Genomic DNA, 13246 nt, shown 5'->3' on the forward strand with positions numbered 1-13246 from the left:
GAGCAAGTTACCAGACTTCAGGGTTGTCGTGTCCTCCCCCTCTCTACGGACTTCGCATAACCCTACAATGTCCCAGTGTAACCTGCTCAGTTCCTCTTCCAGCTCGCAGATCTTTTCGTCAGTCCTCATAGTGCGTATGTTGTGTGTTACCAGGGCCAGTCGTCGTCGGGGCGGGTAGCCGGATCTTTGCCGGAGATTCTTAGCACCCCTGACCCCGCTAATGCCCTGACCGCTACCATAGCCAGAGCACCGGGGGTCGCCGGAACCTCGGGGCCGTGGTTCTATTGTGCTCATCATGATGGGGGGTGAATGCCATAATCGCCACGCTTGGCAGGCGGGTTGGCGATCGCAGTCGAGTACACCGAATTTGAGGGACGCTGCTGCCCGTCCACCGGTGGTCTTGGACGTAGTTTAAGGACATACCCGGGTCCCAATGTATAAATACATCAACTATTTAGGTATAACAAGTGTTCACGCACGGCAAGGAAAATACCTTGTACGTTTAAAAAACAATTGTAGTAAATAGGTAGGTACTACATCTGGTATTTTATAGGTATTAGTAATAATTCGTCATCACTTTTCTTCCGTTGGCAAAAGACATCAACGCGCTACAAGCTACGAGAGAACTATCATGAAAGTGGACGACCGCGGTCAAACCGCATTTCCATGCAAACGTAGTCCCCATTTTTAGGGTTCCGTATTCAACTAGGACCCCTTATAGTTTGGCCATGTCCGTCTGTCTGTCCGTCAGCGGCTTTGCTCCGTGATGGTGAGTGCAAGAAAGCTGCAAGTTGGCATGGAATAGTAGATTGTTAACAATGGGCTGAAATGATGCCTTTAATATAATTTTTTATGTTCTTTTTTGAGGGTACTTTCAATAAAATTAATAATTTAGGTGAAAGTATCGTTATTCCTGGAATTGTAAGTTCAAAATCTAAATGGAAATTGTATAACAAATCCATTTAAAACCAAAGGCCGTGCCAGGAAAAGCTAAGTGATTCCGCCCCCACAGATTTGGCGCTTGTATTTTTTACGGGTGGTGTGGCTCTACAAGTCTACATTAATTAAAATACAAAATTTCAGCACGCCAAACTAATTAGTTTATTGTAAAAAAAACGAAATATGATTTTTCGTCAATACTTTTTCTCTAGCCAACCGTCACCTGCAATAATATGTTACTCCTCAAAGGCCGCAAAAATATGTTGTAACACGCTCTAATGGCTCTACAAATAGTATCTCTACATGTACATTAATTTACATTTGTATTAAAGATGATTATAATTATGACCAGACATAGAAGTTTTTGTGGCAAAATAAAGTGATTGACAAAATAAAATATCGACATGTCTGTTATCGATGTTACCTTAACGTTATACTTAGACATTTATTACATTTTATAAGAAGATAGCTACCGCGAACCACACAACAGGTTCGATATCTTCTTTTCTTTTATTTAATTACACAAACGGGTCTACCGCGATATAATTTCATTGTTTTTACCTTTAATTCCGACGACGACGACGGTCTTTCCGTGACCACAGCTGGTGCAACTCAGCTGAAACGTCGGAATTAAAGGTAAAAACAATGAAATTATATCGCGGTAGACCCGTTTGTGTAATTAAATATGTGTTCTTTTCTTTTGATATATTAGTAGTTTCTATTCTTTTGGCACTGCATACTACAGTTTACGTTTTAATTTTAACTACATACTTAATATATGTAATAAAGAAATTGTGTACCGCTTTGTAATTGATTTGCATTATTGTCACGGTAACTTACCTACAGCAAGTAGAAGTTACATATTTTAAATATTAATCTACCTAAGACTTATCGATAACAGATTTATCGATGTTTCATTTTTTCAAACACTCGTTTTTGCCACAAAAACTTCTATATCTGATTATGACATAAATTACATTTTCATTATGTCATTTATGTTATAGAAAAACATACGAAAAATGCTGATAAAAAATGTCAAACGAAGGAGCATACATAGTTCTGGTCTAGTCGATAATGTCAATGATGGGAGAGGAAAATGTGGACTACCTTTGAACGGAGAAGCGGTCGTACACTATATCCTCTGTAGTAAAACGCGGTTACTGCATATATAATAATAACTAGCTTTTGCCCGCGGCTTCGCACGCGCAGGAGAGTTTTTTTAATAATCTATGTACTTTAATGGTTTTAGGTATTTTGAATGTAAACAAACCGTTTAAATTGATAATTATTTTAAAAACGATGTTTGTGTACTGTTCAATTATTAGAAGGTATTTGTAATCTTATAATTTTGTAGCTCAACAAATTTACTTTAAGGGATTGAATTCTCAAAAGTCTGGATCACGTGTGGCTGCAAATCAGCGTGTATGTTACAACCGTCTATGCTATCTTCGTAATTAACATTCTCCACCAGGGGCCATAGTTCACGTCGGCTACGTTATATTTTAATTTTGATCCCATTTTTGTAATTAGCGTCCCACAAAACCTTGGAAATGATACCCATATTGATATTTTGAAATTTCAACCCCATTGCACCCCCACCAGGGGGATGATTGTTCACTTCGGCTACGTTAATTTTAATTTTGATGCCATTTTTGTTATTAGCGGCTCACAATACTATGAAAACGATACCCATATTGATATTTTGAGTTATCAACCCTATTGGGGACTTTTCCCCCTCTTAGGGGTTCAATTTTCAAGAAACCTGAAACACGTGTTTACTCATTTATCTTTAGGAATACTCCTGTGAAATTTGGAATAAAATAGTCTAACTTATCTTGTTTCCCCATACAAACTTTGGACCCCCATTTCACTCCTTTAAGGGATGAATATTGAAAAATCCTTTCTTAGTGGACACCTAGACCTTATAAGGAATCTAGTTGCCAAATTTGGACTTTCTAGTCCCAGCGGTTTGGGCTGTGCGTTGATTTAAGTCAGTCAGTCAGTCAGTCAGGTCTTTCACGTTTATATATTTAGATTAGATATCCACATTTGCCAAATGCATTTATTTAATAGGTAGGTACTAATAACAACAAATTATGTAAAATTGACGATTTGTGCATCAGTGTGCTCTATTTATTGAATGCATTGATTTTTCATGAGTCGTCGTTGAATCACACTGTCTCGTGGGTCTCAGCGTTTTCTAATTTAAGTAATTGAACCCAACGAAACTCTACAAGAAAACCGTAAAGGTTTCCTTTAGGGTCTCCCCAGATATATCGACGCGCATTTGGCAAAATCCGATAGGAAAAGCTTTATGTGCGCGCAATAAGAGCGAAAAAGGCGTCGACCGACGCGTCGGCAGGCGCCGGCCGATGCGAGCCGAGCCGAACGAAGACTTTTTCGCTCTTATTGCGCAGACATAAAGCTTTTTCCTATCGGATTTTACCGATTCCGCGTCGACATATGTGTACGGAACCCTTAGATGTCAATAAAACGTGATCTACTGGATCACTTAATTTGGTGTTTGGTGACATGAAAATAAATAACAACATGTTCTTTATTCTATATCAATGGACAACATTAATAAAAACAACAGCCACCTACGTGGGTAAACATTACGGCCACTTAAGTGATGTTGTTGGTACGGCTATGTATACCTAGGAATAACCCATTATGCACATACTATTATTGTAGCCAATTCTCATAATATGCTAATAGAGTCTATTGTGCTAGCGGGCGTGTATTATTATGCAAGTGGGTTTGTCAATGAGTCAACGAAAAATGTGACTTGTCTCGTACGAAAACCCATTCATTCGTAAAACCAACGTTTCAAAATTCGATAAACTTAGGTATTAAGTTAGTACGTTAGCACGATTCAGATACTTTAAACGGCAGTTGCAGGGAGGCTGATAATGTTAGGTACCTATTGAACATTGAACTATTGTTACTAAGTATAGAAGCGGCACAGAGAACCAATATTTTGCGCCATGAGTTGTTGTTGTTTTGACAACAAACCAAAGAAGCGGAACGTGAATCTCGCGACCTAAACGCGTAAGCATCACCATTATTATTTCGGCGCTTACGACGTTTAGTCGCGTGTTATGTCCGTCCGTCCGTTCGTCCGTCTATCTGTCAAGACCCTCTATCTCGGAAACACGTGAAGGTATCGAGTTGAAATTAAAACCATATATTCAGGTCTACAATCCCTTAAAGTTGTGAAAAATCAAACTTCTAAGTTAACGTGAAAAAAAAGATACGGCCGTTTATGCCGCAAATACGTATATTTCGACACTCTATAGGGTTCTTCCCGTTTACCTAGAACTATGAAATTTGGCAAGTAGATATTCCAAGTAATATCGTCTTACACTACAAATATAGGGAAAAAACTAAAAACTATAAATTTGTAAAAAAAAAAAGTTTAATTTGTACGGGACCCTCGTCGGTGGGCGAGTTCGACTCGCACTTGGCCGGTTTTTTTAAACAGAACACTTAACTAACAAGATATACCTATAGCGATTCGATTTCCAGTATTTCCACAAACGATAATCTCTGACGTTAGTGTGACTTATTTCAAAGATTATAATATATTTTATCAATTTATCTACATTCTACTTTTATCATTCGGAAAATAACACGATGATACAATCAACTCGGTACAAAGTACAAAATAAATAGAATTGAACTGTACATTATTCTGAATTAATAGTATTCAAGTCTTGCAAGCGTTTGCAGATTGTGGTCAGAGACTTGGTAAAATAGGGTAGGTACCTAGCTATATGATACACCTAGATATATTTCTAGCACGAACGACTTGTTGTAAGTGATTGACAAAATAAAAACATCGACAGTCCTGTTATCGATAAGCAAACGTCACATTGTATGTAAATTATTTACTTTTTTAATGAATAACGTCTATGAATATAGAAAGTTTGATTACCTACTTTTTTACGTTGGTAATAAGTAGAGGAATAAAATGAAATGTGTATTACGATTTTGCCTCTTTATCATTACTTCGATGAGTTGGATGACATGTGAATATTTTTAAATAGCTATACTGCATGTTTTCCTCACAGACTTATAATGAAGTACATGCCGCAAGTACAGTGATTTGTGCGTCAGCGAACATGCCCAACTCTAAACAAATAAAACGTGACTTCAGTAGAATGTTTTTGTAGTGGACACAGAACATTTGACTTGATAAACTTCCCCTGCCTTAAATATTTTTGTAACTCTTTTTTTATACTACAATCAAGATAAACAAAAAAGACGATAGGTACACCCTGAAAGTTTCATGTACGCTGCTCTATATAAAGAACTATTAATTGCAAATTATAAAAATTAATTGGATCAAATGTGTACGGATTACGTTCAATTTGTACAAGATCGGTGATCGGTGGCACGCTGATATAAGTCTGTGGTTGTATGTACATCTTGACGTTGAAGTAGTATGTACAATTGTAACAGGATTGTCAATTTTTATTGTGGCAAGCACTAAACAAATGTTGTTCCTGCTAGAAAAATATCTAGGTATATAATAATATGACCCCTATCATCAAGATTAGTCGATTATAATTATTACGAAAAGATAAGGCTAATTACAGATACGACACATGACATGTGCTCTAAGAGCGGCCTATGCGCGATCACATGCTGACGATGATAGTGTAGCGTAGGAGCTGAGTGCTGACTGTACATAGGTACAGACGGTAGGTACAGTCACGCTCCGTGATTGTTACGTCATTTAGGGTTCTACCTAAATCGGACATTCCATAGCGTAAGCGTAAGTATGGAACAACCAATTTAGTAAATACTGTAAATGTAACTCAATTATTTCTTTAGCCAGACTCAAATCAAAATGTAAGTAGATGAGTGTTTCTCACCGAACAGCATTCGCCACAGTATCTTCCCGCACTGTAATCCCAGCAAAACATTTTGGTAAAACAACACAAACGCGCGCTCCCGCCTAGTTATCACAAGTAAATGTGCTTTTACACAACCAAGACCTTATTTATTCAGAAGTGTTATCGAGTCGTTATCGGCGACCAAGTTCGCGGGTTTATCGGTGGACTATCGTCGCGTAATCGCTGCGACGACGACGGCCCTTATAAGGTATCAGTTTTTAAGATCAAGACGTTTGTACTCAATAGTTTTAAGTTAATGACTTGTAAAATGTAACTATGTTTATATTTACCAATAAAGTCTGTATTCTGTATTCTGTTTGTGGCGTATCAACATAGACCCATCGATCATAAGTATCATAAAATTTTAGATTACCTTTTTTTATAGAATGCAATCCAAATATTTTACGGGATTCGATGTGTCCACTGGCCGCCATCCAACTGCCACTATGCTATGCTCGACTTGGAAACAATAATCACGAAGTTATGAGCTGTCATTTAAACAATTTAATTAGGTATCTAAGATAACACGCTATACCCACCTATATCAGGTTACGATGAGCGAGTGAGGTTAACTTACCAAAATTTTAAGTGTAATCTGCTGATCTGTAGCTAAGTGCGCCTACTGTAACACTTCAGTAGGTGAAGAGATTTCGTCTTGTAGATAAAATGAATTAAGGACAGTAAGTTGTTACTGTTAACTGTTGCTAAAAAAAATAAAAAATTGGGCAATCCCGAGTGTAGGAATATTCTAACAAATGAAATAAAAATCCAGGTTACACCCCTCAACTTAACTCTAAGAAAATAAATAAGTAAACAGCAGTCAACATTCCATTCCAATGTCAGATAACCTTAGACCTTTCATTTGTTTACGTTATTTCAACTTTGTTGGAAGAGGTACGTCCTTAGATAATGAAAAGATATCATTCGAAATCATATGCGCATTTTGAATACACAATTGCATAATTACATACACACCTCTAATGATTGCGTGTCTGAGTATCTAAGTATAGATATTCACCGGGCCCGCGAAGAATTTCCTCGTGCATCCAGTAGGGATTGAAATAAAAAAACCGGCCAAGTGCGAGTCGGACTCGCGTTCCAAGGGTTATACCCAAAAATTAAATATTACCCAATTTTAAACAATGTATTTTTTATATGTGAAACGCGAGTGAATTGCCTTTAAAAACCCGTAGGGGTCGGATCAAAAACTAAGTAATTAGTCCGACTCACGCTTGACTGCACATTTCTAATAGGTTTTCCTGCCATCTATAAGTAAAGAACTTTATTTTTTTTTTTTCAAAATTTTAGACCCAGTAGTTTCGGAGATAAAGGGGGGAATGGTAATTTTTTGGCTATTATCTTAAATAACTTCTAAACTATTTATTTTAAAATTACAAAAAATACATATTTGAAATTCTCAAAATTAGCTCTTTCATTTGATATGTAACACAATATAGTTTAAAAGACATTTTTTTTAATTTTCTCATTTAACCCCCAAAAGTGGCCTCCATGTTTAAAATTCATTTGTTTACGTAAGATGTCCGTTTTCGGGTCACGAATTTACATATGTGTACCAAATTTCAACTTAATTGGTCCAGTACTTTTGGAGAAAATGGGCTGTGACAGACGGATAGACAGACGCACGAGTGATCCTATAATATAAGGGTTCCGTTTTTTCCTTTAGATGTACGGAACCCTAAAAATGCGGCTAAAGAAGTCTACCAAATTTTGTATAAGATATTATTTAAAAAAAAATCTTTCCTAAGTATCTATTACATTTTTTGGAATTATTATCTACCTAATAAAATAACAATGACGTCATTAGCCTAACGTCTGTTTATCGAACACCAAATAATACCTTTATTTTGAATAACTCCTTATTTAAAATGATTAGTCAAGTAAACAATGAATAGCAATAGTTGAAGTCACATTGCACCAATTTGCATATTATTATGTTCGGTATTTTCCTGCTTATTTCGGTGTCAGGGCCTGCGTATGAATATGTAAACGTTGTTTTGAATCGCCGACGTACCAGGACCAGTTGTTGTATAATATTATACTAAGGTACTATTCTTACTAATAGGTAATAGCACTTAGGATGGGAAGTAATTTACTTTCCTGGACGATTTTATTTCGAGTCTATTAATAAGAACTGCATATTTGTGACCACAATCAGAAATTATTAACAGAATAGTAAGTAGGCACAATCTTTTACGGAGAGTCACGATCCATTATTTATTTTTCGTACAATATTGTTAAGTGTAACTTAGACATAGGTATTAGGTACCTAATATATGTCGGTGGCCGATCGTATAACGCACCAGATCATGAAATTCCTAGGCATATCATGAAATGCCGCACTTTCATGATTTGGCGAGTGACCAGTGACCAGGGCCGTCTTAAACTATGCTGGGGCCCTTTTGGAATGTAAAGGAAGCAAAATTTAACTAACATTTTTCTACTATGACCTTCTATTTATTATGGGTAATCAAATATACTGTTACTGTCTGATCTCGGGGCACGGGCCCCGTGTGCCCTTATGGTAAAGACGGTACTGTCAGTGACTACCCACCATTGTTCAAACCTCATCGTTTGGCGATTTTCGTGGCGACGTTTAGGCATATCGAATAATTATGGTAAGGTAAAGTGAGGTATCTAAGACTAAAGAGGCCCACTGATTAACAGTCCGCCGGACGGTATCGGCCTGTCAGTTGTTCGGAACTGTCAAAATTTTGTTCTAACTGACAGGCCGATACCGTCCGGCCGACTGTTAATAATCAGTGGGCCACTAAATATAATTTGTATGGAATCCTCATACTGTTTGTCTAGATCCGAGTAAAATAAACTATGCTAGTCTTAACCCACCTTACCTTATCCAAAGCTGAAGCAAATAAAAACGATTGATAATAACTATTAGGTAAAATATTTAATTAATAATAATATATCCTTACAAGACTTTCTGTCCCCTATAAAAATGGAATCGTACTTAATTTTTATTTCTTTTTCCACTTTTACTAATATGTAGGTACATATAATTGTATTTTTCTTAACACATCCTCTGCTAAGCCTTACCTTTGATTTCCAGAAACTGCCTCCCGATGTCCTAAAGCTCTAAAGTTGAAGGTATAAATATAAAGCGTTTTCTTTCAATACTCCTACTTACAAAACAGCAAACAAATGTCCACAATGTATTTTATTAAACTTAGTGATCGAGACTACTATTAATACATGATTACGGTAATCCGGGCGCAGAACCGGTTGACCAAGGCTTGGGTTTTGCCCGCTCTGTTGCTAACAACCTTTGTCGCCATTCCAATGGCGTACCAACAGCAATCGAGCGTTCGTCTGACCAAACTAGTGTAAAAACAATCTCTGTTTACGCATAGTTTTTGCAGATCGCAAGTTTCCAGTAATACTGGTTTGGTTGAGTCGAAAGCTTGCGTGGACTTAGTATGCAACAGGAACGCAGAATGCCACCTTTTTGTGCTCTTAGTCTGAGCGATTTGCGACACGGTCATGACTAGGGATTTTGAAGTTCCGGACATTATTTGTTCATGAATTGGTACCTTTACCTACTTAGAGACGGCGAAATGAATTGATCATATTTTGAGATGTTTTTATTATTTTATCAACATTATATCAAAAAAAAATCATACCATCGTCGAACTTTATAATGACGCGTACCTTAATTCATTCTCTTCCAAAAACAATCATCAAAATGAATGAAGGTATTAAGGTTTTTGAGAAAATCGAAGAAAACCAGAAGAGTATGTTGTTGTTAGCTTCCCAGGTAGCTTTTGACACTTCTTAATCTAGACTGAACATAAAATACCATTATACCAATACAAAAAACATACAAAAATAAGTCACGACTTTTTCAGAATGCTTAATTGCCAAACAATGTGCCAAAACTAATAAACAAAGTTCTCTCTTGAAACTTGAAAAACAAAAGAATATAAGAATTATAAGAAAAAATATCATAATAACGCAAACGTGATATTTTACGTCACGATATAAATACTATAAAAGTTTTGGTTACACTTTCTCATTCAAAACCGTTTTACATGCACCGTTGCGTCAAAAAGCGCATTTCAAAGGTGATATAAGAGTATTGTTTCCAGCTCGCCAGCTATCATAGTTTCCGAGAAATCTTCATTATCACAACCCTCCTAGGTCTCCCCTAATTATAGACTTCCTATTTCGGGAAAGCTTAAAGTTTATTACGCCCTTGCAACCTTCGTCTAAACGAGTTAAACAGCGTTTGACGCAAAACCTTTCAAACTGCACTTAACTGCACAACAGTAGGCACGTAATAACTCATATAATTAAATTAAATCGCAAGGACGCGTGCCCACGCGCAGGCTGTGACGCTGGTTTCCCTTTCACTGAGCCGATTGGTGCGATTAATAAGCACTCCACTTGGATAAATTAATGTAGGCACAGTTTGTGCCCAAGCGTTCCGAACGCTTATAGAGTTAGACCAAGATAAATCTGCGACGATTTTGATAGCACACGCAGTGCAAGTGTTATTTATACGTCATAATTTCATATGACGTTTAAAATAAGCGCTGGTGGCCTAGCGGTAAGAGCGTGCAACTCTCAATCCGGAGGTCGCGAGTTCAAACCCCGGCTGTGCCAAACAAGTGAGTTTTTCGGAACCCGGAACTTATGTACGAAATATCATTTGATATTTACCAGTGTCTTTTCGGTTAATGAAAACATCGTGAGGGTACCGGACTACTCCCAATAGAACCTAGTTTACCCTCTGGGTTGAAAGGTCAGATGGCAGTCCCTTTCGTAAAAACTAGTGCCTACGTCAATTCTTGGGATTAGTTGTCAAGCGGACCCCAGGATCCCATGAGCCGTGGCAAAATGCCGGGATAACGCGAAGAAGAAAGATTACGTTTAAATTAACACTTGCACTGCGTGTGCTATCAAAATCGTTGCAGGCTTATCTTGGTCTAACTCTACGCTCTTGTCATTTAAAGTGTCCGATATACAGGGTGGAAAAATCGAGTGCCACATGGATGGCAACTACCTTAAATATTGTAAATAGCACATTTTGTGTAAAGGAGACTTTCCTTTGTTTTTAAAAACAATAAATTCTGCATTTAAGGATTTATGAAAAATCGCTTGCCTCAGTCGGGACTCGAACCGGTCAAATGTGTTAGTTTTCAATTTTCATGGCATTCCGTTATTCTGATTGTATTTGTTATTTAGAGAAAAATGAACCTTATCAGTAACCCTTTCAATCTGCATCATAAAATACGGCACGTTATTTTTTTGTCACATTTGACCGGTTCGAGTCCCGACTGAGGCCAGCGATTTTTCATAAATCCTTAAATGCAGAATTTATTGTTTTTAAAAACAAAGGAAAGTCTCCTTTACACAAAATGTGCTATTTACAATATTTAAGGTAGTTGCCATCCATATGGCACTCGATTTTTCCACCGTGTATAAATGATGTGGCATTAAAGCAACCTTTACTTATACCTAAATCCCTATTAACCACCTCGTGATTGCCTGGTGAAATAAGAAATAGTAGATTGTACAACAAGGGCATAAAGTGACCCATTTTTACCCGAGGCAATTTTTTGGTCTGAGCGAAGCGAAGACCAAAATAGTAGACGGGGGGTAAAAATGGACATTTATGCCCTTGTTGTACACTCTGCTTTTCACTTCGATTGCGAGGAAAATAATTATATTTTTCACGGCAATTTACACCACGAAATTGTCGTAAAGCGAAAGAACATAATACATAACCAATTCCCGCCAACTAACTTTTTAATTATTTTTTTAAAATTTTCAACATGTGATCAGAGTTTCAGACGCTTGGTTTTCTGCCAAGTCAAACATTTCGGAGCATTTTTGAACGATAATCGACTCCTATTTTATGTTATTTACTAAATTTAATGACAGAAAATACGGATTTCTAATAAATTGTAGCAAAAATAAAATAATAAATATAACAAGTTTTGTCATCTACACAATTTTATTGCTCAGTAAAATTGTGCAATATGTTTTAACTGTTTGGCTGTTGAGACCGATTACCTTAGTCTTAGAACAAAATTTTACTTTTATGCTCTAGAGCATAAAATGCGATTTTATGTCGTCTACGCACGACATAAAGGTGCACTTTTTGAGCATGAGAAGTGAAAAACTTATTTTCTTTGCTTTGTGACATTTTCAACTTTTTAGGGACAAAGTGGTTGTAGGTACTTAACACGTAAGTACCTAGGTGCCATAAGTTACCGATATTGTGGTTTTACTAGGTACCTATCATGGTGCCGTAATAACATTTCAATCAGGTTAAAAATTCAAGTCAAACTGAACAAAAGTCAAAGTTAACTAAAACACGTTTTGGAATTAAGCAGGTACGGTCAGGGTCAGCCAAGACAGTGGTCTACCACTTTTCGACTCTATCAATCAGATGATAGAGTCGAAAAGTGGTAGACCACTTTCTTGGCTGACCGTACATTCCGCATCGAAAGTATTGATTGAGAGAAACTACGTCTAACATTCTCTATTACAAAGAATTCTCTTCTTCTTCGTATTCTTCATTACTGAAGGTCGTGCCTGTCTTGAAATGCCTTCACCGAGGCCCCGACGAGCTGCTTCCATTTCACCCTGTCTTCGGCTTGTCTAAGGGCAGTAGTGACAGTAAGTCCTGTAATGTTCCTTACTTGATCGGACCGATCCGGTTCCGATCAAGTAGGAACAAAGAATACTGTTTCTATATTATATATGTAGTAATCTAATATGTACCTAAGTATATATTATATGTTATGTGAGTGAATTGCAAAAAAATGTACATAGTTAAGCACCTGTAATTAGTCTAAAGTTAATTGATTCCATTGTGTTACGACAGTTAAGCCATTTCTATTTAAGTTAGATACATGAAAGTGTGTTAGCGTATGTTATAGACTTATATGTGTACGATACGAATTAAGTACAATAAATACAATACAATTTACATAGTTAATTTTAATAACACAAATGAATCAATTAAGTTAAGACTAATCACAGCTTCTTAACTGTGTTTAATTACGTACAATTTTTTTGCAATTCACTCATGTACCTACTTGTGACTTGTTTATAGATATACAAATAGATAGGTATATTTACGCCGCGTCCATAACATAAAGACAACCTCTTCTATGAAACGTCGCGTGACATTTCGTAAAATTCCAGCATTAGCCGTATTTTAACGGCAGCGTATGAATTGGTGCTAATTTCACCAAAAAGCGGCACTGGGCGTTCAAGTTTAACAACTTACAACAGATGGTATTCGCGTGTCTCTGCTATTTTTCTATTGGTAGGGGCCCCAACTTACCTACCTATACTTATATGGAATTCATAAAGGCTAGTTCAGGTCAGTGGTTATGACGTGTAGGTTCCTATTAAAT

At 36.9% G+C, this 13246-nt stretch overlaps 1 protein-coding gene across 2 annotated transcripts in view; it reads right to left on the reverse strand.

Moving 5' to 3' along the window:
* The window catches only part of LOC134806825 (DNA-binding protein D-ETS-4), a 64447-nt gene that overhangs the window by 41622 nt on the left and 9579 nt on the right, over nt 1-13246 (reverse strand). Inside the window, exon 1 of one of the 2 annotated variants that reach the window (XM_063780215.1) lies at nt 5820-5912. The exons of the other annotated variant lie outside the window; for it this stretch is intronic. Within the exon in view, the coding sequence (XP_063636285.1) occupies nt 5820-5870 (51 nt within the window). The 5' untranslated portion in view covers nt 5871-5912. Of the gene's footprint in view, nt 1-5819; nt 5913-13246 lie in introns of those variants that run through there. 2 annotated transcript variants of the gene reach the window in all.

Source organism: Cydia splendana, chromosome 3 (genome assembly GCF_910591565.1).
Source record: "Cydia splendana chromosome 3, ilCydSple1.2, whole genome shotgun sequence".
NCBI classification, from domain to species: domain Eukaryota; kingdom Metazoa; phylum Arthropoda; class Insecta; order Lepidoptera; family Tortricidae; genus Cydia; species Cydia splendana.